At 61.5% G+C, this 26,892-nt stretch overlaps 1 protein-coding gene across 2 annotated transcripts in view; it reads left to right on the top strand.

The window, feature by feature from the left end:
* The window catches only part of MACROD1 (mono-ADP ribosylhydrolase 1), a 146,192-nt gene that overhangs the window by 8,197 nt on the left and 111,103 nt on the right, over positions 1 to 26,892 (top strand). For both annotated transcript variants that reach the window (XM_023654280.2, XM_023654279.2), the window contains exons 2-3: positions 1,820 to 1,921; positions 2,472 to 2,585. In XM_023654280.2, the coding sequence (XP_023510048.2) occupies positions 1,820 to 1,921; positions 2,472 to 2,585 (216 nt within the window). The remainder of the gene's footprint in view (positions 1 to 1,819; positions 1,922 to 2,471; positions 2,586 to 26,892) is intronic.

The following is a 26,892-nucleotide window of genomic DNA, read 5'->3' as shown; positions in this document are numbered from 1 at the left end:
TCATTTCCCCCTATGCCTACCCCCATTGCCCACCCCACACTCTGAATTTCACTCACCCAGGACCTCAACATGCTGTTCCAGCTGGCGGAACACCCTTCCCGGCCCTGGTCACCTCCCACTCCTCTTCCAGTCTCACGTAAGCCCCCCTGGGCTGGGGTTCCCGTTACCTCCCCTTCCAGCCCCATGACCATCCCCCGCCCCCCCCTTCTCGGGATTTGGGTTACTTGCTTGAGTGAGTAAAGCCTGGTCGGGCTCCATCTCCCCTGCTGGATTTTGCGATGTCGAGGGCCGGGAGCCCTTGGCTGGGGTGGGGGGTTGTCCCCGCACTGAAGGCAGGGCCTGCACGTCTGTCAGAGGTGTTTGTGGAGGGAGGTGCGAAGTGGCTGCCACAAAGCGCCCTCCTGCTGGAGCCGCAGCTTAAGCAGACTGTGGGGGGGGGGGGGGGCTGCGAGCCTTTATCACAGCCCCCCACGGTGCTGAGCGGACCGTGGCATGGGCCCCTTCCATCCTACTCAAGCCTGGGCGAGGACCAGCGGCTCGGATGGAATCAGACTTTGTCGAGGCACAGCGCATGCGCGGGGACCCACCCGTCTTGCACCCCTGCCCCTCGCAGCCATCCCCACGGAAGGCTCCAGAAGGCTAACCTGTCCGCTCCCCCAAGCTCCTCTAACTGCCCCCCACTCTGCACATTTTCTCACGCGTTTGGGGCTCCTTGATTGTGGCCTTCGCTGTTTGCTGCCCTCACCGCGGGGTCAGCGGGGGCCGCGCCATCTGGGCCGCGTGTGGTCCTCCGAGGGGAGCAAGGCTGGGCCGAGCGCCCCGGTGGCCTCGGGCCGGCAGGGGGCGCCCGCGAACCGCGATCCGGGACCGCCGCTGGGGCGGGAAGCCTCGGAGGGGGGTCAGTGCTCCCCTGCCTGGCGCTGCCCTCGGGGACGGGGACGGCGAGGCCTGGGGGGCGGGCGGAGCAGGGGTGCCAGCCCCGGGGACCCAGAGTCCTGAGCGGATGGGCGCTCGCCACTCCCCAGCTGCGTGACCGTGTGTGGCCTCGTAACCTCCCTGAGCCCCTGTTTTCTCATCTGTAAAATGGGGACAGTTCCAGCTGCTCCCTTGGTTCACGCGGGAGAGGCTCCAGCAGGGCATGTCTCCGTGGGGAGCCCTCTGCCGGTGCTGGGGGGACGTCGAGGACAGGCACCGGATCCGCTTGGTTCTGTGGCTCTTTGAGGACAGTTGTCCTGGCTCCCTGTGTCCTGCCGCCTACAAATAACACAATGCTGATGCAACGGACTGATGATGTAACCGAATGATGACATAAATGATTGATAATCTAACTGATTGATGATGTGACAGATTGATAATGTCACTGATTCAGTGCCACCAACCTGCGTGGCCTTGGCATGCGTGAGTAAGCTTGAAATTACTCTGCAAGGGCCGTCTGAGTCCTCATTCGATAGTCAAAGAAATTGGGGACCCAGAGGTGTGGACGCAGCTGGAAAGTGGCAGAGTTGAATTCTGAACTCAGGTCTGTGGTGCCTGAGAGACACCGTCCACCTCCCTGGGCCTCAGTTTCCCCTCCTGAACAAAGAGGGCAGGGCAAGATATTCTGGGGGCCTCCAGGCTCTGGCGGGGGCCGCGTGGCCCTCCCTCAGCACCCCTCCCCATGTGCCTGTGGGAGGGATGGACTGTAGGGCTGGTTTGCATCCTTGGAGGGGGCCAGAGTCCCCGTGAGGAGGGGAGCACTGCGGGGGTGGGAGAGCCCCCAAACTGCTCCTCTCCCTGCCCCCTGACTCTCCTCCCTGCCCGCCCCTCCCCGCCCCTGCAGCGTTTCTGAAGGGCCTGAGTGACAAGCAGCGGGAGGAACATTACTTCTGCCGGGACTTCGTCAGGCTGAAGAAGATTCCCACGTGGAAGGAGACCTCAAAAGGTAGGCGGTGCCCTCCTCAGACCCATGTCTCGGGAGAATCCTAGGGACAACGTCCAGAAGAATTGCCACAGCATCACTGAGTGCCTGCTCTGTGCAGGGCACGTGGCCTGCGGCACCTCCTTAGTGATGACACAGCCTGGGGCGGGTTCCATTTTTATCCCCATTGCACCTTTGGGAAACTGAGCCCCGGAGCCACGATCGCAGGGTTGTCAGAGCTGGGATTTGAAGCTGCGGGGCGTGCAACTCGCAGGCCTGGTAACTGGTAACAGGAGCAAGTCGCGTAACCTGCCTGGGCCTCAGTTTCCACGTCTGTCAAATGGGGATGGATGACGTAAATGCTGTACCTGTGCGTAATGTTGTGAAGATTCGAGAAGACCGAGAGTGTGCTGCACACAGTAGGTGCCTGATCAGTGTGAGCTGTCATTGCCAGTGTCCCCGGTCCCCACGTGGCCGGCTGCCTCTGGAGGTGGAGGGGTTGACAGAGGTCTGCCTAGCCCGTCAGTCTGCAGGGGGGCCTCTCTGTGACCCCCACCGCCTCTGCTTGTTCCAGGGGCTGCGAAGGTGGAGGACCCCAAGTACAAGAAGGACAAGCAGCTCAATGAGAAGATCTCCCTGTTCCGAGGCGACATCACCAAGCTGGAGGTGGACGCCATTGTCAACGCCGGTGAGTGGGGGCTTCTGGCCGCTCTGAGCCAGGGCCCCGGTGGCCGCCGCGTCGCCTTTGCTGTGGTCTGCCAAGCCGGGCACAGGTGGACGCCACCTGGCTCCCGTGAGGCTCGGGCAGCTGGATGAGGATGTCCTGCTGGCGCCACGGGAGCTCAGCGTGTCGGCCACATGGACTCCTCTCCCCGTGAAACCCTGACCCGCTGTGGCGGGGGCCCCTCGGCCAGGCTGTGTCTCAGCTCTGAGACCCATTAGCGGCCGGGAAGGGAGAGAGCTTGGCTGGGATGGTGCTGTGCTGCCCTGCCAGGAAGGCGGAGGCCAGCATGGGGAGGTCCGACCTGGGGGCTGCAGATGCCCCTGACCGTGGCTCTCCTTCCTCTGCCTCCTGCCTGCCCTGCCCTCTTCGGGCCTGGGGCAGGCGAGGGAGGTGTTGGGGGAAGGGTGGGGATAGAGGTCCCGTGCCCCACGCTCAGCATCCTAGCTGGCTCTGCTGGCCTGGTGGTGTATCGTGGAGAGTCTGCGAGCCTGCTGCTTCTCTCCACTCTTGGGGGAGGGAGGAAGGAAGGTGGCTGCTCTCCCCCCCGCCCCCCTTCGGTGTTGTCTGGCTGAGGTCAGGGGTGGGGTGTGCAGGGGCAGGTGCACAGGGGTTCATGGGACAAGGGCGAGTGGGGGCCGAATCCCTCGCTGTGGCTGCCAAGATCACAAGGAGCCTCCTTCTCAGAGAAAGGTCTGGAGACCCAGGCAGACCCTTCGTCTTGGGCTGACTCACAGGGAAACCCCCTGCTGTGTGTCTCAGGCACCCCCGGGAGTGTGTCACGTCTCCTTCATTCACCCTTGGGCTTGCAGCCATCATGTCTGACCCCCGTGCTGGCCAGGAGTGGAGTCACCGAGAGACTCCGGGACGTGGTGGTGCTGATGCTAAGTGACTGGGCTCACGCCACCTGGGGCGTGGTGGCCGCTCGGCCCCTCCGGGCCTGCTTGTTTGTGGTCTGGTGGTATTTCTGGCCGTGACCTTGCTCTGCGTGTCTCCTGAACGGTGCAGTCACACGGGTGTCCCCTCCCCCCACGTTGCCAGTCTCCTCGCGCAGATGACCAGTCACACGAAGGCAGGAGTTCTGACTCGGAGCAGAGGGAGCTCGGGTCACCTTTGGGTTTCTGCTGGCGCTTCTGCTGTGTTTCCCTTGGGCCATGGGACGGTGGGTGGCAGCGACGTCTGTGAGTCCATCTGGGGAGACATGGGGCTAAGTCAGGCCAAGCTGGGTTGGCAGATGTCATAACGGCATAGCGGAAAAGGGCATTCTTGCTGTCTGACTCAGGAAGGGCTGGCTGGGGTGGAAGGACCGAGCCTTGGGGCGCTGGCTGAGGGGACATTCCGGCAGGCCCATGGGGCTGCCCTGCCCAGTGCCCCGGCCCTGTCGATCACTGGCAAGGGTGTGGGAGGCGCCCTGCTGGAACTTTCCTTGCTGAACTGCAAAGTGGCCAGAAGGAAAAGTGGGGCATCTTAGAAACTCCTTGCCAGCTGCGCTGGTGGGTGGCTGGCTAGCCAGCAGGGAGGGCATGGGGACTGGGCGTGGAGTCAGTGGGACGCAGATGGAGCGAGGTGGGGCCTCTGGAGGCGTGCGTGGCCGCGGGCATGATTGATGGCTCTTGCTAAGTGCCCTTGTGCCTGGCGAGACTCTGAGTGTGGCGGCTCGGAAAAGCACTCTCCTCCTGGCTTCATTTCACTGTGCTGGGGCCGGGGGTGGCAGCAGCTGCCATGTCCCTCCGGGGACTCCCCTCCCCTGGGTACCTGCCTGGGCTTCTGTTTCCTCCTTGCAGGATGGGGATGCCAGGAAACCCACCCGTCAGATTGTCGAGGGCGTTAGGAGAGATGCTCACGAACTGTGGCGTGAGCCCAGGGCTCAGCATGTGCCGCTGCTGTCGGTGCCAGAATCAATGCCACCTTCGTCACTGGGGGCGTCAACCCTGTCCCAGGAGGCCAAGGGATGCTGGGCCCCTCCCACAGATGGAGCAGCTCTCACTTCCCCCTGCTCGCCTCAGTTTACCCAACACCTCTTGGCGTTTTTTTTTTTCCCGGGATCTCCTTTTTTTCTAGAAAGCGTCTCACAGCAGGGAGGACCCAGAACTGGCCCCGGGACCCAGGGGATGGCTGGGGCAGACCAGGATGCGGGCTCCCACACACGGCCTGCGTCCCCTTGGGGCCCTCCCTGCAGCCGTTTGCACTTCTCTGGGCACTGGCCAGACCTCGGGGGTCCTCGGGGGTCTTGGCACTGGGCGACACCCGGGGGTCCCGCGGCGCTGGCTGCGCCGGGCGCGCCGCCCACCAGGGGGCAGCAGAGATCGCGGTTCCCGGCGCAGCCGTCAATCAGCCTGTTCATGAGCCGAATAAAAGTCGCGGGCCGCGGGCTTTTCGGGGCTGCATAAATCTGGCCCGTGCCTCGTGAAACCCATATGTGCTTAATTCATATGTAAAGTTTCAGGCAGGAAGCGAATACGTGTCCATTAAATTCTATTTGACTTGATTATAATCATTAGCCGTGAATAATTGCTTCTCAGCGCGGGCGCCACAATGGGCGAAAGGAGCGGCAATTACCTCCGGGGGGAATTGTTCAATTTTTATTTTTGAAGCCGGTGCCGTGTAGGCCCCGCCCGCGGGGGTCGGTGGCCCGTCGTGCTGGCATGGGTCAGACAGGCTGGGTCTGGATTTGGTGTTGGGGGGTCTTGGTGTCCCTGCGGCCAATGTAGAGGGGCAGGGAGGGTGCCGTCGCTGCCTGGGCCTGGCTCCAGCTGCAGGGACTATGGGGACGGAGCTGCGGGGGAGCTGGAAGGGCCTGGGAGAGAAAGGGGAACCCCCAGAACCCCCTCCATCCCAAAGAGCCCTGGGCTTTGGGGGGGTTTCCAGCCCGGCTGAGGGCATCCCCCACCCCGCATCCTTGGAGAGGGCTGGACCAGGTGCCCTCCCTGCCGGCCACCTCACCCCTCCCTCCCCACACAGGAGCCCCCCCCCCCCACAGCCTCTCTCAGGACCTTAGGAAATAAGATCGTTTCACAGCTGGTCCCCCCACATTTGAAGTCCGGCACTGGTTTTACTCCACTCTCTTGGTATCTGAGGTGTGATTGGGGTGTGTGGTGTGTGTAGGATGTGGGGATGGGGGTGTGGGATGTGATGCACGTTAGGTGGTATGTGGAAGGGGGGCTGGGGCAGAGAGTAGAACAGGGGATGCCTGGCCGGTGGGTGGCAGGGCTTGAGGTCCCAAGGGGTAGGACCGAACCCCCCAGTCCCCAGGCATGGTGCCAGGCCTCCCTGGGCCCTCCCGAGCCCTGCTGGCTGAGGCCGCTTGCTCAGCAGCGCCCGGAGAGTGCCCGCTCCCGCCATCTGCTCCGGCCACAGCTCCTGCCCACGGGGCACGCCGCATCCATCTTAATTGAATTGGGCTGCCACGCTGGTGAGATAGCCAGGGAGCCCCTGCAGGCCCCCGCCTGGCGCAGGAGCTTCTCTGGGCACTGCCTGCCTCTCCAGCTCTGCCTGTGACCCCCAGGCTGTGTCTGGGGAGCTGCACCCGGCGTCTCCTCCAGAGAAAGCTCAGGTCTGGGGGTCCCCACCTGGGGATGCTTCAGCTTCTGGTGTGTTTACACCTTCTCTGTGCCACAGGGTGAGGCTGGGGATGTGACCTTCACTGTGTCACTTCCGTGCCCTTGAGTTTCCCAGCTGACCAGGCCTGCGCCTGACAGACAGCTGAGTCCCAGGCTGGAAATGTCACAGCACAAAGATGTCCTAGGAGGCTGGCCGCTGGCTTTGGCCTTCAGGGCATAATGGGACAGAGCGGGGACGAATGTGATGCTTTGTGCAAAGATGGAAGGAATCTCTCGCTTCACAGCTGTCCCAGGCCAGCGAGTCGGGGCCGTGGGCACAGAGGCCAGGACCCAGCGGACACCCCAGCGTTTCTGCTGGCGGTGCTGTGGCCTCTGGCCAGGCGTCCCAGGGCCTCCATTTCCTCATCTGACAAATGGATTCTCATCCGCCCCACCCCGGGTGGGCGCAAGGATGGTGACACGAGTTCAGGCCCAGGTCTGGCACACAGTGAGCCCCCAGAAGTCACGAGCGGGAGCCACTGAGTGGAAAATAATGTGACAAAGCCCTGGAAGTGAGGTCCCAACAAAGTGCCATGGGACACCACAGGGACCAATTAATTCTGCGAGGAGGTGGCGGGAGGCAGGCGGGTCAGCGGCACGCGGGCTGGGCCATGCAGAGCAGGTGGCAAGCCAGGCTTCACGGTGACAAGCTGGCCGCGCTGGGAGGTCTTTAAGCCGCTTCTTTATTTAAAGGAAGGCATCGAGTGGCGCTCTGGTGCCTTAAGTCGTGGGGCTTTGATCTGTGAAAATCTGCCGGCCGCTGAGCGCCCTCCTCCCCCCAAAGTCCTTGCTTCACCCCTTCTGCTGCCTGGGGGCCCCAGGAGCCCGGCCCCTCACTGTCCCTGGGCCACCGCTCGGAGTCGGTGATTTAGACACCGTTTTGATGGACTCGCAGGCAGGGGGTGGGGGACACCGACTGCCTTGTGGGAAGTGATCTGACGCTTAACTGTCGCCGTAAATCGCTTTATCTGTCACTTCCGATTTAAATGTGTTTGCTGAAGCCTACTGGCGCCGACAGCAGCGGCCCCTCCTGTGGGCGGGAAGGGTGGTAGGCGGGCACCTCTGGGCAGTGGAGGACCCGCTGGGCCCTGGCCCTGGGGAGCACGGGCGAGACCCGCCAGTCCCTCGGTGCTGACCGCTCGGCACCCCTAGAGGCAGGCTGGCGTTGACTCTGATCCCCGTTTTCCAAGATCAAGCCAAGGCTCAGAGGAAGAGTTGACAGGCCCCAGCTCTGCAGGTGACTGAGTTGAACTGGGTGCGTGGCCTTTGTTTGTCGACAGATGTATTCGGCGGGCCTGTTGTGTGCCAGACATTGGGGTAGGCCCTGGGCTGCAAAAGGCACGACCTCTAATCCCAAATGTGGGGTGAGACACGTGACAGCAAAGCCTGTAATGGACAGGAGTCCTGCCAGCAGAGGTGGGAGGCAATCCAGAAGGCTGCCTGGAGGAGGTGGCATGGGAGCTGAGAAGTGGGGAGCTGAGTCAGAAGTTGGACAAGAGCATTCCAGGGGCAGAGAGAGAGAGCGCTGGCAAGGAGGAACGAGGCAGGTGGGACTCGGGGAAGCTCTGAGGGGCTTGGAATGAGCCGTGGCCGGTCCTCAGCTGAGGCTCTCCCTCTAGATCTAGGCTGTATTCACACCCCAGGCCACCTCTCCTGGCTTCCTGGTCTTATTCTATCAGCCCTGCGGTGTCAATGGGGAAATGGGCTCAGAGACGTGAAGCAACTTGCTTAAGGCCACACAGCTCACCGGTAGTGGTGCTGGGAGGGGAGGTTCACCAGACTCCAGAGCCGCCAGGACATCCTTTTATTTTGCGGGTGAGTGACAATACCTCTTCTTTGTTCCCTTTTCTTCTCTGGTGGGAAACTTTGGGTCCCCACAGTGGGCGTGTTGTCATCTGGCCTCGCTGCAGGAGAGCTGGGAAGTGGGGCGGGTGGGGTGGCTGGTAGTCAGCACAGAAAAGGTGGGACCGACATCTGGGCCTGAGTGTGTTGCCCCACGAGGCCTCGTGATGGGTTCCAGCTCCCGGGGCCCGCTTGATCCTCCTGTGTCCCCTGCCCCTGCCCCCAGCGCCCCCCATGGAGCCTCAGCTTCTGGGCCGGGGGCCACTTGTTACTGACTGTCCCCCCAGGGCCAGGCGCTGCCCCCCCCCCCCACTGTACACATGGCCTGATTTCTGAGGCAGGCACTAATATTTCCCCCACTTTACGGACGGGGAAACTGAGGCACGGACGGGGCCACAGAGCTGGTAAAAGGCAGAGCCAAGAATCAAACCCTCGCCTGTCGCACTTGGGGCTTAAGAGGGACGTGACCGGGTTTGGTTTTTCAGAAGCTCTCTGGGTCCAGACTGGGGGGAGGGGCAGAGTGGGTGGGGGGGGGCCACCCGGGAGGCCTGGGGTCCAGGTGGCCGCCTGCCCACGTTAGAAAGCCCAGAATACCCAGGGGACCTCGTCTCCACCATTGCAAGAGGAGGGCGCCTCGTGTCCACAAGGTCGGGAAGCGGTTACATAAATTCATAAATGATGGATCCCTCCTGAATTATTGAGGTTCCCTCGGGGCTCGCCGGCCTGGTCCGGCCAGTTGAGCTTTGGCTGGTGGGCGGGACCTGAGGACCCTGCAAGGTCCTTCCACTCCAGGGTCCTCTGCAGAGCCTCCCATTGTTTTAGCCAGACCCTCTCCCTCCTTCCACGAGGAACGCGCCGGTGGGCCCTGGACCCTGGCTCCGGGGACTCTGTCCTGGGTCTCAATAAGTGTTTGTTGACTGAGTGAGTGATCGTATGCCCTTGAGAGCTGGTCAGACAGCAGGAAGGACGGGGTGAACCAAGGACCCCCTCTGGGCCCCCTCCTCCTGCCCCAGCCCAGACCCCACCCTGCCCCTCGTCATTGGTCATAGAAGTCGGGGCTGGCAGGGGCTAATCCATTTTACAGACGAGGACAGTGGGAGACACGTGTGGGGTGCTTGTGAGGTGCCTGGCTCTGAGGCTGTGGGGGTACAAGGCTCAGCGACCCACTGCCTGCGCTCAAGGCTTTGACAGTCTTATAGAGGGAGACAGGAGAGTATCTGAAGCCCAGAGAGGGACAGTGACCTGCTCAGAGTCACACAGCAGGAAAGTGGCCTGACTCCCAGCCTTTTTCTCTCCCTCATGAGAGACACATGGTCAGAAAACACCCGTCAGGGCTCCGCTGCCCGCCTGCCCTCTGCTGCTCGGCCCTGGGTACGCTGTGTCCCGCTCCTCCCCGTCCTTGGGGCCGGCTGGCCTCAGCACCCACACCTGTGTGCTGGCCCGTGTCCCCAGTGTGCTCTCCACCCCGAGCACCGGGCTGAGGAGGCCGGAGCTGGCGGGGATGTGTGTGTTTTGAAATTAATGGGGACCATTAAATTGGCCAAGCGTGAAAAGGGCTGGATCCGCAGCCCTTGGCTCGCTCTCCCAGAGGACCCGCCAGCGCTGGCAGAGGGCTGCCCAGCCGCCCTCGGGCCTCCCAGGGGGCTGTGGCCTGCCTGTCTGTGTGACGGATGGACACGTGTGTCCTGGAAGGGGGAGGGGCGTGGCAAAGCACGTGGGAGCCACAGACGCCCGCCAGGAACTGGGGTCCCTTCCTCTCGGCTCCCAGCTCTGTGCAGACGTCGCTGTTGGGAGGCTGTTGCGTTGCATCTGCTCTCTCCAGACCCCTGGGGTGGGCTCGCCCACATGTCACACCCTGACCTTGGGCATCCTGCATGAGGCCTGGCCTGCTCCCAGCTTGGGGTGGCCCCGAGGACGTAACATGACCCAGAAAGAGTGCGAAAGGATCCAGCCCCTTGTCCTCACCTCCTACTCCCCAGACAGCCCCACCTGCGCCGGAGTCTCCATCCCAGGAGATTGGGAGCTGGAGCCCTGGGTGTGAGTCCCGGCTCCAATGTGCCCCAGCTGTGTGACCTTCGGCAAGTCACTTAACCTCTCTGAGCCTCAGTTTTCTTGTCTGTAAAATGGGGAGAAGAGCGCCCTAGGACCCACCCCCTGGGGTCGTGGTGAGTGTGAAAGGAGACAGTTCGTGGGAAATGCGCAGCACCGTGTCTAGGACAGAATGAACCATCCAGAAATGCCAGGCTCTGTGCTCGCTGCTCTTGCTGCTTCTCCAGGAGGGTCGCTCAGACCCACAGAATGGGGCCTGCTGTGCGCCCAGCATCCAGTTGGGCTGGGGACAGGAGATGGTCCCTTTATCTGGTGGGCAGGCTGAGGGCACGTCGTTCCTGTCCTCCCTGGGGGGAACTGAGCCCATGCTGGGCCCGAGGTGGCTGAGGGAGGCGCCCCCTCCTGTTGGCCAGTCCTTTGAATTTGGGGTTTCCTGACAGGGAGGGTGCAGGGCAAGCGGGCTGAGCTCCCCCCTCCCCCCATAACGGCAGGGCTGTCAGTGTCTGCTGCCTTCCGTGGGGAAGGGTGTGTGTGTTATGTGGGAACAGCCTGTGCGGGACCGGGAGGTGGCAGGATGGGGGATGTTCCCCTTCCCTGGGGGGGCCGGGTGACAGAAGCGGTCCCTCTCGGGGCATCTGCGGAGCCCGAGCTGGCAGACCGAGGCTGCCCTGCAGCCCCCTGCAGCCTCCAGCCCTGCCTTCCTGTCCCCTGCGCAGGCTCTTCCTCTGTGTCAGAAGCTCACCTTGGGGCTCGCGTATGTATTTTGCAAATTCTTCCAGGTGCTTCCTCAGCCGTGTCTCACCTGGCCGCTGTGGCGCCATCACAGGCCCCCTTTGCCTGCAGTCTCGATTTAACGCCCGTTGGAAGGGAGCCACTATCCGGGGACGGGTGGCCAGGCCCAGGCTGGAGGCCCCCGGGGTGTGGCAGGGGCCAGCCTCGGAGGCCTGTGGAGGCCGTGGCCGCTCATGAAACAGACTGGGGTAAAATCTAGTCCCACTCCTGCTTCTCTGTGCCTCAGTTTCCACATGTACACCTGTGCGAGGATGGAGGGAAAAGTGAATTAGCGCCTGCTATGCCTGACTCGCGGTGGGGGCTAGGAAACGATTGTTCTTAATTAGTGAATTATCTCCCTTCAACCCCTACCCTGACCGGAGCGCCTGTGGGGCGGGGACAGGGGCCACGAACCCTGGGTCTGCACCCCTGGACAGGGCTCAGTGCAGGCAGGCACCCATCCTCGGCCCTAGGACCCCCGCACAGTAGCCCCCGGGAGGGACACCGCAGTGCAGGAACTGACGACTCCTCCTGGCTGAGGACCCTCGGGTGAAGCAGCTGCCCGGCGGGCACGGCTGTGGGGGCTCCTGCTCCCTGCACACGGGGCGGGGAGCGATCGCAGCTCTTTATGTCCGCAGATGGGTATCGGGTCCCAGCCCCGGGGAGGACACGTCCTGGGATGTGGAGCCGGCTTTGACCGTGGGTGGGGGAGGCCGCGAGCACAGAGGGGCTGAGCCGTGGGGGACGCCCGAGACACCCGGCTGGCATCGCCCACTTTGGTTCATTAGAACCCCATCAGCTGCACCCCGCTCCCCACGCAACAAGTGGGCCTTGGACGGTGGTGCCCACCCTCCCCCTCTCCATCACGCCCCCTCCCCCTCTCCGATTTCGTAATTGCCATAAAAATAGGCGCTTGGCTGGGGCTGGGCGAGCGTGGGCCGGGAGAGGCCTGCTGTCAGCCGTCCCCGCCAGCCGGGCTCGCGTCTGTTTCATTAGTGCCGCCCGGCTGTATTTCACGTTCTGCTCAAACATCATCAAACGCCACGTCCCTTTTGAAAAGCGAGAGCTACCTTGCTGAGGATGTTGAGGAGAAACAGGAACATTAAAATCCACGCGCCAAATGGCTCAGAATTGACATTTGCGACGGGAGCTTTGCAGCTTTGCCTGTCAGAGGAGCTCAATCCCGGCTGGCGGCCGGCGAGCGGGGACCTTCCCCTGGTGAGGGTCACGGAAAGTGGGGCCAGTTGCAGCCCAAGCCTCGGGGTTTGGCAGGGAGGGGACCAAGGTGTTGCAGGCAGGGCCAGAGGGCGATGGAATTCTCGGAGTCACCTGACCCCCTCCACTCAGCCTCATCTCCCTCCTGACAAGCGGGGTGGGAGCCCCCTCTGGCGCGCAGAGTGGGGTGCTGGGCTCTGGGGCTGGCTGGGGGGTGTGTCAGGGACAGACAGGACAGGACTGGGTCCCAGTGCTGCTGTGGCCACTGACCAGCTCTTGTGACCTTGACCAAGGTACCCCTCCCCTCTGTGCCTCAGTTTCCTCATCCGTAAACCCGGGAGAGTGGCATCCCCCTAAACGTGTTTGGGAGAATGGAGACGATGCCTGCAAATGCCTGAGAAGTCATTGGAACTCGATAAACGGTGACTTGTCACCGAGGAAGTGGGCGTTTGAGCTGCAATTGATTTTTTTAGAATGTTTAACCCACCTATTTCCAATGAAAAAGAGGTGCCGTAAAACCAGGGAACCATTAAAACAGGAATAAAAAGACTCAAGTAAGGAGGCAGGACGCCAACCTGGGCATCTAATAAGAACGTGCCCTGTGCCCTTGGCCACACCTGGGACACCTTGGGCCTAGACACCCTCGGCACGTGCTCTCCAACCTGCCCGCCTCTCTCCTCATTCCTGGTTGTGGCCTCTGCTCAGCCCTGCCACCTGCCACTTATGCTGGTCCATTGAAGGACCACGGTTCATGCCCCCCCTTGTATTTAATGCTCTTGGTGGCTACTTGGGGGCAGCTTGGCTCCTGGCACCTCAAAACTAGGCTGAGCAAGTCTTTTGCAAGTGAATATGAAATGTGTCTTTGAGCTTCCTGGAAGCCATAGCAAAATGGGAAATAAGATTTTAGGTCTCCACACTTGGAAATGAATTTAAACTTGAGCTTAATGCCTCTTTCTCTTTCTCCTCTCTCCCTTTTTTTCCATTTTCTCCCTCCATTACCCTTCCTGACAACTCTTTATTTCCCCTAAGATGCTTCATACGTTGCTCCGGAGCCCCCTCTAGTCTCACTCTCTGAGTGCACCTCCCCTCACATGGCTTTGCTCCCGACTTGGGAGGCCTCTCTGCCCTCTTGTTTTTCACTGCAGGTCCCCGTGTCCCTCCTGCCTTGCCCAGACCCACTGGGTCTGCCGCTGCGATTTCTCTCCGATGAGCCGGTGACTAATAAGGGTTCCCCCAGGGGGCCGGCCAAATCGTTCCCTCCTTAATATTGGAGTTTAAAGATGTGTCACCATCGATTTGAAGAAAAGACTCGTTCCTGCTGAGAAAAGCGGTCTGAAGATCCATCTCGCCCCCAGAGGCACACAGGCAGCTGCATAAATTCCAGAGCCTCAGGGCGCTTTCCAGGTAGTCCCGGACTCTCAGCCCCACATGGGGCTCAGCCTGAGAGCCCCTCGGAGCCCACCCCAGTGCTCCTGGCGGCTGGCACCCCGCTTCCCCACCCCTCCTGTTCCCACAGAGACTCTGGGGGCCCCTTTGTTGGGGGGGGTGGCCCTGGTTAGAAGACCCTGGCTTCTCTCCACCCCTTAGTGGTTAGGCCTCAGGCTGAGCCCGCGGCTAATTCCATGTCAGGATGTGTTTTAATCCTGGAGGAGAAGGGGGCTGAGGCGACTTCTGAGAGGGGCCCCCACAGGCCCGGGGCAGGGGGGTCGCACAATGGATCTGCCCTGAAGGTGGCACTTTCCCTGCCTGGGTGCCCTGTCCCACACCTGGTTTCATCCTTGCCTGGAAGGATGGTTGAGGTCATTTGGTCCATCCCCCTGCCTCCAGGCACGCCCCCCCCTCTGCGCTTTGCCCTCATCCCGGGCCCAGCCTCCTGCCGCCCAGCAGGAGAGAGCCGTCCCGGGTGGCAGCTCTCGGAGCCCAGAATAATCATGATAGTGATGACCTGGGAGGTGGCGTTTGGTATTCCCATTTCTCAGCTGGGGAAGCCATGGTGCAGGGCTGTTAAGTGACTTGTCCCCAGACAAGTCAGGAAGCTTGAACCAGATCTGTGTATCCTGGGTACTTTCCACTATGTCACATCACCCTTGAATGAATGAATGAGTGGGGGAGTCAGTGAATGAATGAAGGAGGGGGAGTGGGCAGGTGGCAACCACTTGTAGTTCCAGGTGTCCTCCTGCTCAGCGGGCATAGTGTCAGCCCAGGCTGGGGGGCTCTCGTGGAGAGCCTGGGGGAGAGCTGAGCTGTCCAGGCCCCGTTGGGACCCCACACCCCTTCTGGCATCCAGAGGTCACGGTGACCCCCGCTGTGGCCGTGTCGTTGCCCTCCTGAGGGCTCACCCAAGCCTGGTGCAGAGCAGGACCGTGGGCTTGGCTGCCCAGGACGCCCACTGGGCCGCCTTCGGCATGGCCAGTCTCTCCTGCTCTGGCCACAGTGGGGTGACCTTGCTCGCCCCAGGACGGTGGCTTGCCATCTGCAATCAGGCTCTTCTGCCGGGAGCTTAGTGGGGAGTGGGCGTGGGGGTGAGCGCAGCGAGGGCAGGGGAGTAGGGGAGAGGTAGGCAGGCAGTTGCAGCCCCCCGGCTGCCGTGGTCCCCTCAGAACACGTGCCCAGCGGCCATTTACCACCTGGCGCAGGAAGCGGGCTGGCTGGCCCGCGCCGTGCCGCCCCAGCTGCAGAAGGGGCCCACGAGGGCTCCCGGCAGCCGTTACTCCAAGAAAGGAGGGGCTTTATTTTTCCTGGCTCCTTAAATGTTATTGCCTTTATAGGCTCTGGAAATCAGTTTTATGGCCTGCGTTGTTTGTCCACTGAAATACAGAAAGTGCTAGAGGGAAAATAAACTGTGGGATGCTTCTGGCCCCCAAAGGTCAGGTGGCAGAGCACAAGGGGCTGGGGCGTAGAGGGGGCCTGGATGGGAGGACAGGGATGGTGGGTGCAGAGGGGTCCTGGAATTCTGGTGGGAGGGTGGGCCTGAGGCTTCGGGAGCCACCCCTTTTGTGGGATGGGCACCCTTGAACTACCCGGGGATGGTGCAAGGCATCTCTTCCTCCTAGATGCCCATTTTCACCAGCCGGCCCCCCTGGGGTGCCATCAGGGGCACCCTGGCGGCCACCGGCAGTGTAGACTTCTCAGTGTAAGTAAAAAATAAGCCCTCTGGGCTTTGCCAGCTGAGATGCAGCCCTGGCAGGGGTTCCCACCTGCAGAAGACACTTCATCTCCCGGCAGAGTTGGCCTGTTGGGAGCTGGGGGGGGGGGGGGTGGGTGGGTTGTGTGTGTGGAGATTCCCTGGAAGCATCCAGAAACCCATGCAAATCCTCCTCCCTTTCCTGGGACCGAGGCCCCTCATGGGAGGCCCTGAGGATCTGCCCCAGAGGGCTGCTTCTCTGCTCCTCTCTTAATATGCGAAGAGTGCCCACAAATCAATAAGAAAAACGGGCAGACAGCGCGGACCGACAGTTCCCGGAGGAGAGAAACAAATGGCCGGTAAACAAGTGAAAAGATGCGGAAGCTCGCTAGTCATCAGGAAGAGGCTCATTGAAATAAAGGCCGATGTTCCTCCCCGCTGGGGAGGGGCAGGCTGGAGTCTTGACCCGCACAGGTGTGGCGCCGTAGTAAGTGCTTGGAAATACTTGCTTTACGCCGGAAGACTCGCGGAACTCCTCTGTGCTCACAGTGACTCTCACAGGGTCACCGCGGCCTTTGTGTCCCTTGCTTGCCCGGCCGTGCCCGCTGCTGGGGATGCTCCGGGGGTGTGGGTTTGGCTCCCAGCCTCGCCCTGGGGGTCTGCACGCTTCCTTGGCTGTGGCCCTGGCCTTTCTGGCCTCTTAGGGGGCGGACGCCGTTTCCTGCTGCCCGGCAGTGCCTCTGGGATTCAGCTCGCTCTCTGCAACCTCATGGCTGGTGCCAGGGTGGCACAGCTCGGGGGTGGGGGTAGTCCTAAAGACCACCGTGGAAAGGGGGACCCCCAGCGCTGGGCAGCCCGGGCCCTTCTGACATCCCTGGGATCCTCATTTGGGGAAGGTCTAGCCCTGGTAGTGACCTTGGCTCTCTGGGCGTCCTGGTGGCACAGCCACATTGCCCGGCCCCAGCACCTCTCCTGCCTTTTCTGGTTTCCTCTGGGACCCCCCTCCTTTAGCCCATCTAAACGATTTGGGGTCCCATAACTGCGTGTTCTCTCCCACCTCCTGGCCTCTGCGCGGGCGCTTCCCCCTGCCAGGAGCACCCCTTCCAGCCATTTTCACTTGGCTGACTCTGGTCATGCTCCAGGTCCCGGCTTAGATGTCACCTCCTCTGGGAACCTCCGCTGACCCTGTCAGGTGGCCCTCCCGTGTGCCCCAGGACACAGCCATTCATTCAGCTTCCTGTTCATTCGTTCAGCAGGTGCTGAGAGCTAGGGCTCCCAGCGGGAGCAGGGGAGATGGGTCTCAGGCAGCTGGGCCACCCCAGGGAGCTACACGGTCACCTGGAATGACCTGACCTTGAGGGCAGACCGGTCTGGAGGGTCAGCAGGGGGCAGCCGAGCGGAGCATCGCCGTCAGGGGCCCTGGGGGTGGCTGGGCCCGCTGCAGTGGAGCAGAGGCCACAGGGAGGCTGCGGGTGGTGGTGGCTGCTTGTGTGGGCCCAGACGCCCTTTCCGTGCCTGCCCTGCGAGGGCAGCCCTTATCTGGACAGTGGTGCAGCTGGACCACAGCAGCGCTGCCTTTGATGCAGAGCTGCGGGGGGAGAGCATGAATCACGCTTCAAACCGCCCTGGTCCGGGGAATCTGGGTCTCCAAGTCCTTGAGTCATCCTCTGCCGCCCCCCTTCACCGGCCTCCTGGGGCAAAGCCAGCAGGAGGGCCGGGCCTGGGGCAGATGCTAACCTGGAGCTCAGCTCCCGGGACCCCAGCTGCCTCTTCTCTTGGCTCCCTGCCTCAGGGACTCCTGCTCGAAGGCCCCGCCTCCTCCAGGCTTCTCTTTCTGGTCCCCCAGACTGGGGTGGGCACAGCCCTCCTTCCTTCGTTCAGAGAGTGAAATGGACACCCAGTCAGTGTACCATGGGGGCAGCAGGCTTACAGCACGGGCTGTAAGTGCCTCGATGGGGAATCCGGGGCGCTGTGGGCGAATCAGGGAAGGCTTCCTGGAGGAGGCCTGCCTGAGGAGGCCTCCTTCCCCACAGTGATCTCTGGTGGGAGCTCCCCTGTGCCTTTCTCTCCAGGCTCACAGCCCCCCAGTCAGGCCCCCACATGAGGCCTCGTGGGCCAGGACTCGGGCTGTGGGAGGAGTCTGGACAGACTCGGTTCCATGCTAACTCACACCGTGGCCTTGGGCGAGCTCCTTAGCTCTGGGCCTCGGTTTGCTTGCTTGAACATGGGGCTAGGTGCAGATGGAACATAGTGACAGATGTCTGGCGCCTGGCACCATTGGGCCACGCGGCCTCCCCTCCCACAGATGGGCGCCCCTTAAGGAAATCCCCCCTAATTATGAAGTTCCAGATCTGGGGCAGCCACATGGGGAAGAAGCACATTCATTAGGAGCCCTGGGCGCACAGCCTGGACATGCCACGCGCCTCTCGCACCAGTTTCCAGAGGACCACGGCTCTCGGAGGGCACATCTCCCGTGTCTTCCTGGTGACAGGTCCCATCTGCCAGCCCCTTGGGAGCCGCCCCCTGGGGTGGACCTGCCCATCCCTCGGCCCTTCACCCCGGGCTTGTAATCTCAGCTTTGAGAAGGACCGCAGCCCTTTCTTCCGCCCTGCCACGACTAATCCATTCGCCAGCGCCCTGAGCCAGGAGAAAGCCAATTAAAGAATTGCTGCTTTCGGCTCAGCCTGGACTTTGAAGATTCCCCTCGGTCTTCTGGAGTATCTGAAAACAGGTGGAGGAAAGGGGCATCAGCAAGGGCGCCAGATTAGCCCCGGAGCCTCCATAATAGGCCTAATCCCCCCAAAGCCGGCGGGCGCCAGTCAGCCCTCTGACCCCCACTGCTGGAACGGGCTCCAGGTTGAGGATGTGGGGCCCTTGGTGACCCTCTGTGACCCTGTGGGCCCCAGGCCGCACGGCTCCCTGTCCCTAGCTTCCTGTGAATGGCGGGCTGTGCATCCCCCAAGAGTTTTGGGGGCTGGGGGAATGGGAGACACAGGGCGTGTGGGCCCCTCACCGCCCAGTGCTCCGGAGCAGTGAATGGCACGGGTCTGTGACACGGGAGCGAGGTCCCTGCTCCTTGCGCTGGCCGCGACTGGCGAGCAGGAGATAGATGCTCAGTAAAGGGGGCTCCCCGTTCCTGGCCTGCCCCCAGCGCTCCCCACGCCTGCCTCTTTTCTTTTAAGATTTTGTTTGCCTCTCCGGGACTTTAATCAACCAATCACAGATACTTATTTGGCACTTACCAGCAGAATGTGAGCTCCCTAGGGCAGGGGTCTTTGGGATCCTGTTCGCTGCTGTGTCCCCCATCTGAGCAGGGCCTGGCACACAGTAGATGCTCAGTAAAGACTTGCTGATCGTGCAGGTGGTGATCAGGTCCAGAGACAGCTGGTCTCTGTTCCCACTGAGCTGACACTACTGCTGCCTTTGGGAAACGCCCACAGGGTCTTTGCGGGGGTGACCGGGCCCCCCAGTGTGGGGTGGGGATCTTAGATCTTCCCTCCTGTTGCTCTGGGCTTTGGCCAAGCCTGGCGTAACCCTGGGGAGAGTCGGGGTGTCTGCTGTCCCCAGGGCCCTGCTCCCCAAGGTCCCTCCGCAGCGCTGGGGCGGGGGCAGCGTTTAGACCCACGGTTCCCTGTGCAGGGACCTCTCGGGGGGGCCCCCCCCGCCTGCGCCACAGAAATATAAAAAGGATAAAAACCTGCCACTGAATTCTGGGTGGCAGTAAATTACTTAACACCTGAAACAGGTTGAAATGTGGCCGCCGTGGCTTTTAATAAGCCCGTCTCCGAGGCAGCCGGTTCCGCGAGGAGCGGCCGGTCTCTTCTCGAGGCATCATTTCATCGCATCCCAGGCTTGGCAGCAGTGCAAATAAGATTGCACTTCCCCTGTAAATCTCCGGGGGGGAGCGCCGGGATTTCATTTGTGCTGTCAGTTAGGGGCTCAAGAGAGCCTCTTTCCTCCGCCGCGGGAGGAGAGGGTGCTCCAGAGGTGCCGGACGAGGGGTGGCGGGCTGGTGGGGAAGCAGGTGCCGGCAAGAGGACCAGGGCTGCGGGGGAGGGAAGGGGGGCCGGGGAGCACACTTTGCTTTGGGTGCCTGGAAGGGATGAGCGAGCTCCCTCACGACTCCGAGGCAGCGTTTCGGGGCTGGCTGGGGGACCCCGGACCCTCTGGACCTCCCAAGCAGGGCGCTGAGAATCGGCCACAGAACTTGGGTGTGAGGGTGTGGTTTGGGGTGTTGGACCCTCCCCAGGGTTGGTCGCCTCTTCTCTGGGATGCTGGGTGAGGCCAGAGGCCCCTCCTGGGAAGCAGGAGCAGGAGGAGGGAAGCTTCTGGAACTCGGTGGTAGCTGGGTCAGAGCAGGGTCCAGGTCCAGGGGGGTTGCGGTCACTCATTGTTTCTCCTGCTTGAGCTGGAACTTTTAGTCCTGAGTTTGACAAAACAGGTGGAATTGGAAACAAGAAGCAGCAGCCCCGGGCCTGGGGGTGCCGCTTGGTGGCAGGGCGGCAATTCGGGGGGCTTACCTCCCACCTGTCCCTAAGCTCAGGGGTATGTGCATCCTGAGATTTCTTTGGGAAGGAAAGGGCTGGAAGCTGCTGGGCTGGAATGGGGCATGGCAGGAGCTACAGCAGCGGGTGTCCTGGGTTTGTGGGGGGACCACCCCGTCTCTTGGGGTCCATCTGAAGACATGGTAGGGAGGCGAGGGCGCTTCAGGGTCAGTCAGTCCCATCCATCACCCAGAACTCACTCCTCCTTGAGGGACCAGCCAGCTCTTTTTGCTTTCTTCTGAGGACAGGGAGCTCACTACCTCTCAGACCACCTACCGCTCCAGAAAGGGTCAGTTATGTTTGGAGGGTCTTCCTTCCATTTACCTGAGGTACAGATCCCCCGTACCTCCTCCAGGGTCCTGGTGACTCCCTCCTGTGAGTCCCAACCCTGTCTGCGCCTCCACCCACCTTGGGCACTCATTAAAACCTAAGGTGGCCCCATCCCCACCCCCTGTCCTCCTGAAGCCGAAGCTTGGGTCAGCCTGAGATCCTCTATGCAGGTTTCGGAGAGCAGGCCGCAGACTGGGCTGTGGTCCCGGTGGTTTGGGGAACAGCTCCCATCCCATTCCGACGCCTCTCCTCTGTGCCAGACTTGGGGGCGCTTCACTTCCTGCCCCGAGGGTTCTGCTGAGACACCAGGCCTCCTTGCAAGACGTGCGGGCCGGCTCAGCATGTGGGTCTGTGCCTGGGGCCAGGGATGCTGGATAAACCCCCGGGGGCTGTGCCAGGGATGGTGGCCTGCATGCCCTGGACAATCAGAGGAACACCCAGCGTCACACACCCTCCTCGGAGGTTCCAGCACAGATTAGCAGGGTCGATGCTGTCATGATGGTAAAAATAATAGCAGGGCACTATTCCCATGCACACACTCTACAGAAGTGGAAACTGAGGCACAGGGAGCAAGTGGTAGAGCCTGTGGGTCTAAGTCAGTTCCGAGGGACTCCAAGATCCTGCCTGAGGAGCCCTCAAGAACAGCAGTGGCGTTAATCCACTGGTTCTCAAACACACGTGACTGTGAAACCCTCCTGGCACAACCTCTGTTAGCTCTAGGGGCCGAGGAACACAGTTTGGGAACGCAGCCCTCCTGCCCCGGCTTGGAGAGAGCCGAGCGGGCACCTGGTGGTGGCGCTGCCGCCAGCGTGTGGAGGGCGAGGGGAGCTGGGGGCAGGCCCGCCCGTGCCGCCTCCCTGACCGTACTCCTTCTGCCCTTGGGAGAGGGTGAGGGGAGAAGAGGACCATCTCCCTTACGGGGATGTTGTGGCTGCCAAGGGCCACCGCTCTTGGAAAGTCATCCTTCTTGGACCCAACATGGATCGATTGATCGACTGGTTGATGGATTTACTGGGGTTTACTGAGTCACTCCTTCTGCACACGTTGCCCTCTGGGGACCTGAAGGGGTGGAAGGTGAGACCTGCCAGCCAGGGGTCCCGGTGAGTTACCTGAGCAGGCGAGAGACCAGCAGAGTCTTGGGGCCCAGGGGCCGGGCGGGAGGGCGGCGTCTCCAGAGGGCTGCCTGAGTTGAACTTTCCAGGACCTTCCAGGGCATCCCAGCTGAGAAATCGGCACAGACCTGGAGCCGAGATGGGGCAGGGCCTGCTGGGGAATCCGTCATATGTGGTGTGGCCAGAGGCTGGGCCAGCAGGTGGGTCTTGTGCTCACGGGGGAGACGCAGAATCCGACCTGCCTTCCCGCCCCACCTCAGGATGTCTCCCTTGCTCTCCTCCTCCTCCTCCTCAGAAACATCCTCAGTGGAAATGTGCCTCCCCAGATAGCAGCCCCCCGCCCAACCAGGGCAGGGCCTCCATCCCAGGAAGGATGCCTTAGCCTCAGCACATAGTAGGCCCTCAGTAAATAGCCACTGACTGGCCGGCTGACCGTGTTCTAGAAAGATCACTTTGGCAGCCCTGGAAAACGGGTCTCGGGTGAGAGTCAGGCAGCCGCCTGGGCACCCACTGTGCGTGGCCCTGGGAAGTCAGAGGAATGGACTCGGTCCTTTCCCGCAGGCCATATCACGTGCTGCCCATCAGAATGGCCTCTCTGGGCTGGCTCCTGCCCCCAGCAGGGTGGGACAGGAGGCCTGACAGGAGATGTGGGGGCAGAGGGCCCCTGTCACCCCACCGGGCCCACAACGCATGTTGAGAAATAACCTTGCTCCTTTAGAATATCGGGGAGCACTCATTAACCCGCATCCAGATGTGCCATCAGATCTAAGGCAGAAGTAATGAGTTCTTGTTTTATGTTAAATTTAGCAGAAACGCTATTGTTCTCATGGAAAATAATTTTTTTCCTTTCTCCTCTCTTTGGGGTGGGAGAGATCAGCTGAAGCCCAGAGAGCTGTGAATGCAGTGGGTGCGACTAGGGGATAGGGGGAGGGGGGGCGGGGGCGGGGGGCGTCTGGGGGGGGAATGGCTCGCATCCCCAGGCCACACAGCCCCAGTCTTATCTGGGCGCTCACACGGCTGCTGCAGCCTCTTATGGGATAATCCACAGCTCGTAATCCATCTCCACGTGGGAACCCTCACAGAGTCTGCCTTTAGCTGGTGGTCCGCCTTCCCCGGGGCCTGTGGCATGGGGTCAGAGGTCCCTTCATCTTGCAGCAGAATCGTTATTTTGGTTCCAGTGCTGCCCCGGGGATCATCCTAACGCCAGAGACCCTCTCCATCCTCCCCAGCCACCACCTCTGTGCCAGAGGACCCCACAGCAGGGCTGACCTCGGGGCAAAGCCTCGGGGGAGGGGGGGTGGCATCAAAGAGCTTGTGTGCGATAGACACCTGGCCCCCAGCACGCTGGGCCGCCAAGCTGAGAGTCAGCAGCCGAGATGACTGTAAAAGTTAAATCTTTCTATTTATTTCAAGAAAGAACAAGGCAAGTGGACTTGGACATTTTATATGAAAACAGACAAACAGAAAATAGGACCAAAGAGTTTATCACATTCATCTCGACATTGAGGTTTCAAGGCACCTACAAGAAGGAGGCCGAAGGGCGATTCGCAGAGCACTTTGGTTTGTGTTGTCGTGGTGGGTGTTGGTGTGTCTCGTTTTTCTGACCCCCCCCCCCCCCCCGCCCCGCGTCTGGTGGTGAGGTTGGGAGTGAGGCAGGAGGGCCTGAGGCCAGGCTGGGTCAGCCAGCCAGGTCTCAGAGGGCAGCGGGCAGCAGCGGGGGTGGTCCCATCACTCGGGCCCCCAGGAGTGCTTTGCCCTTCTGAGAAAAAGGAAAAAGACAAGGAGAGTGAGGCTGGGTGGCCCCGTGGGGCTGATTCTGCAGGCAAGGAAGGGCCGAGGCACAGGGGAAGCCAGGGGTGCCCGGGCAGGGGTCCCTCGGATGGCAGACGGGACCTAGGTCACAGGCTTGCGAGAGACCAGGCCTGCCCTCCCTGTGCCATCGGCTAGCCGGGCGCCCTGCTTTCTGTAGCAGAGGGACCCACCCCATTCTCCAGGGTCTGGCCGAGGACGCCTCCTCCTCCTCCTCTTCCTCTTCCTCAGACCACCAGGAGCAGAGTATACTGAGCGAAGCTCCAGGTGACTCTAAAACGCTTTACAATCCAAAGGAGATACAAATAACCTTTTAACGTCGGGGAGGAAATTGCTGTCGGTGGCTCTTAAAAAACATCCACGCTGCAGTGCTTCTGAGCGGGGTTCCTTTAGTTTACTTTTTTCCTCTGCCTCTGTGTTCACATCCGCCTCCTGACGTTCATCATTAGCGGAGCCCTCCAGCCAGCGGAATCGCACCATCTCTCTGGCTCACCTGTGCTCACGACCCCGCAGCCTCCCCCAACCTTCAGCCCCGTCTCCCTCCATCCCTCCCTCTCAGATAACAAACTTCGAATGCTGGGCTGCCCAGCTTCCTCCCCACAGCTCTCAGCATCCTTTTATGAGCTGGAAGGCACCAGGGTCGTCGTTGGAAGAAACCCCGCATGCTGCAGCCTGGCGCCCGGCCCTGGATGCCAGGCGGGCTCCTCAGCGGGGGCCACTGGCCTGCTGGCAGGTGGTGTGCTGGGTCGGGTAGAAAAATCTAAGGCTAGTTTAGGGTTTTGTGTCTTCCTCCTGGGTACCCAGAACCTCTCCAAAGCCAGGCCAGGCAGAGGTGGGCGGTCTCTGGGACACTCTGCGAGCTTGCCAGCCCAGGGCAGGTGAGAGGCGCCCTCGACTGCCCAGCTCCAGGGGGTGTGGCAGCCCCATGTTCCCCATGGCTTTGATTGTCAGCTCATGTCCCTCTATTTTTCTCTGTCTTGAAGAGAAAGCCAGGTTAGTTCCTCCACGTGGGTGGCTCAGGCCTGGGGACTCCCAGTGGGAGCGTCAGACAAGGCAGGACACCCAGTTCTCTGCCCTCCATGTCGCCCACCTGAGGCTCACTCAGAGAGGGGAAACTGAGTCACCTGGGCCTGCTGCCGGATCTCGCCATGTGGCTGGATTTCCCCATCAGGCTCACAGCTGGTGATCGGTGGGTCCAAGGGGAGCAGAATGAGGTGCTTCAGAGGAAAAGCTGCCAGGGGAGCCCTCGCTGTGCCAGGCTGCCAGCGGGGCAGGTGCAGGACGAGAGGAGGGCTGTCGCCAACACACCCGCCTGGGCCTTCTGCACCAAGCCCCGGGGGGGCGGGGGAGACGGCCAGCGAGGAGGACGAGGAAGTGAGAGGAGAGCTGGAGAAGGGATGGTTGGGCAGCCCTGTGTGCCAGGGGCTGTGCTGGGCCTCAGTGACCCCCACGGAGGGGCGCGGGGACCTGGCATCCTGCCTGAGCTGCCATCCACCCTGACAGCCATAGAGAGATTTAGGGGCCGTGACGGCAAACACCTTCCTGCAAGGACCCCCTGGGCTGGGCCTTTTGGGCATTCAGGTGTCGTGGGCGGCGTGGATGAGTATGGGAAGGACAGGGACCAGGGCTCCGTGGTGGCTCTGATGGCTGCCGTTTCTCAGGGGCTGGCTTTGCTAGGAAGTGGGGGCCTGGTGAGCCCCCCACAGGGCCCCCTGTGCCCTCAGTGTGCCCACACTGCCCTCCTGGCACAAGCTGGGCATTTCAGTAACCAGGGGTGGGAGGAGCAGCCACTGGTCTCAAAAAGACCGGGGCCTGGGCTCTTTGCTGGGAGCAGGGCCAGAGCCGCCCCCAGGCTGGAGATCCGCCCTGTGGCATCGGGGTTCTTGGGCACACCTGCAAATCCCCCTCATGGTGACAAATCAGGCCTGCCCCCCGCAATCATGGAATTTCGGAAACCAGAGAAAAACAGTATATTAAAATGCAAAGGGAGGGGGAAAAATAAAGGAAGGGGGAGTCAAGAGCCTAGGGAATCTTTCTGTGTGTTTTTAAAGAAGCAAATGTGGGTATTTCAGGCAACGACTTGGAACATTTCAAAAGAAGTGGTAAATGCTTAAAAACGCAGAGTGAAAAGTGCCCCAGGCAGCCGTCAGCCGGGCACCGCCTGGGATGGATGGAGCCAGCAGCGCTGAGCGTGTTGAGTTGGAAAAACAGCCCGTGGGACGGCGGAGGATGCTCAGTGGGCAGGGGCCCTGGCACTGAGAACAGGTCCAGGGCGCAGTCTGGAGGCGGCCCTGGGCGAGCCAGCTGCAGGTGGTGGGGGGGTCACCCTCCCACCTCCCTGTCCGGACTCTAGCACAGGAGGGTCGCATATCTGCACTTCCTCTCCCGGTGCCTCACAGATGGTGAGGATGGGGATTTTGTAGCATCCCTGGTGGCATAGGCAGCTCTTTGACGGGCTGCGCGGCCTGGCTGTGGGATGGCCCTGCCCTGGCATTTTCAGGGGACACTGGTCATTTTGAGCAGCAGAGTGAACATCTCTTAATATCTTCCTCCAGGGTTCTGGGGGATGATAAAGTAGGGGTGGAAAACAGGATCTTCTAGTCAAAAAACCTGGCCCTGGCTTAGTCAGGAAAATATCTGCCACATTCACATCAAGTGCTTGAATGCTCCCAGTGACGGAGAGCACACTGCTTGATTTCCTTGCTGGGCCAGAGTTTCTCTTTGTTGACCCTCAGTTTCCCCTTTTACAGTTGGCCCTGCTTCCCTTTCACTGGCTGCAGAGAACGGATCAGAGACAGACCCGCCCTGGAACAGAAAGGAAGCAGAAAAGCTCATAGTTCTAGAGTCCTGCTCTCTAAGTGACTGGACCAGCAACTTCCCCTTGCTTTTCAGCCCTGAAGGCCCATGGAATCTGGAGGGCGGGGGCAGAGTCTCTGCTGGGGGCTGGGACAGCTTCTGAATGACCCCTGTGGGCCATGCGACCAACCCTCCCCCTCAGCATCACAAGGCACTCAATGGAGGCAGAACTGCTTTCTCCGGGGGGGCAGTGTTCGAGCCCAGGCCCTGGCGAGCCGGAGTACCCCTGAGGACTCTGGCCGTGGTGGTGGGGGCCCTCACAGACCCCCAGCTCCCCCGGGGGGCTGCAAAGGGGCAGCCCTTAGCTAGGCCCAGAAAACCCCTGCTTTGCGCACAGCCACTGGGGGCAGGTTCATAAAATGCAAAAAAATTCCCCTTCCCTTCACCTCGAGGACTTTATTCTCTCCTAATCAATTTAGCAGACTCCTTTGGTTGTAAACGGCAATGATTTGCATTTTTGAGCCTTTTTATCCCTTTTTTAAGGAAAAAGATGCCTCCTGTCTGCATTCTGGAAGCCTGTGCAGGGCTGTGCGCTGCTTGTTAGCGCCCGCCCTGGCCCTGAGCCAGCGCCAGGCATCACGGCCCATCACCTGCACCGATTTCTGTGCGGGGAGGGGACATGGGCGCGTGGGACGCCCACAGCTGACCCTGGCCGCGTCCTGGCCCTGAGCGCACCATCTGGCCCTGGGGGGCATGGGCCGCTGTGACCGGCAAGGCCCCTCCTTCCAGCAAACGCCCCAGCCCCCTCCTGGGTGCCTTCCCAGCCCCGGCGCTCGCGGTCTGCCGCATCCAATTTTCCTTGTTGTATTTTTCATAAGCGTGATGCTCAGCAGCCCTGTGCTCCTCCCCGGCGCATTCCACAGGAAGTGGGTTTCTGGATGGAGTGGGTTGGCTTTGGGACTGGAGCTGCCGTTGGCGGTGGGGGGGCGGAGGGGGGATGACGTCCTCCCCTCGCTCCTCGGCTCCAAGGGGTGCAGGGGGGCTCCGATGTGGTCCCGGGCACGCTACCTGGCCCCAGGCGGC

Source organism: Equus caballus, chromosome 12 (assembly GCF_041296265.1).
Source record: "Equus caballus isolate H_3958 breed thoroughbred chromosome 12, TB-T2T, whole genome shotgun sequence".
In the NCBI taxonomy this organism is placed as follows: domain Eukaryota; kingdom Metazoa; phylum Chordata; class Mammalia; order Perissodactyla; family Equidae; genus Equus; species Equus caballus.
Note: the sequence above shows the minus strand (reverse complement) of the source record. Positions and strands in the feature narration are given on the sequence as shown.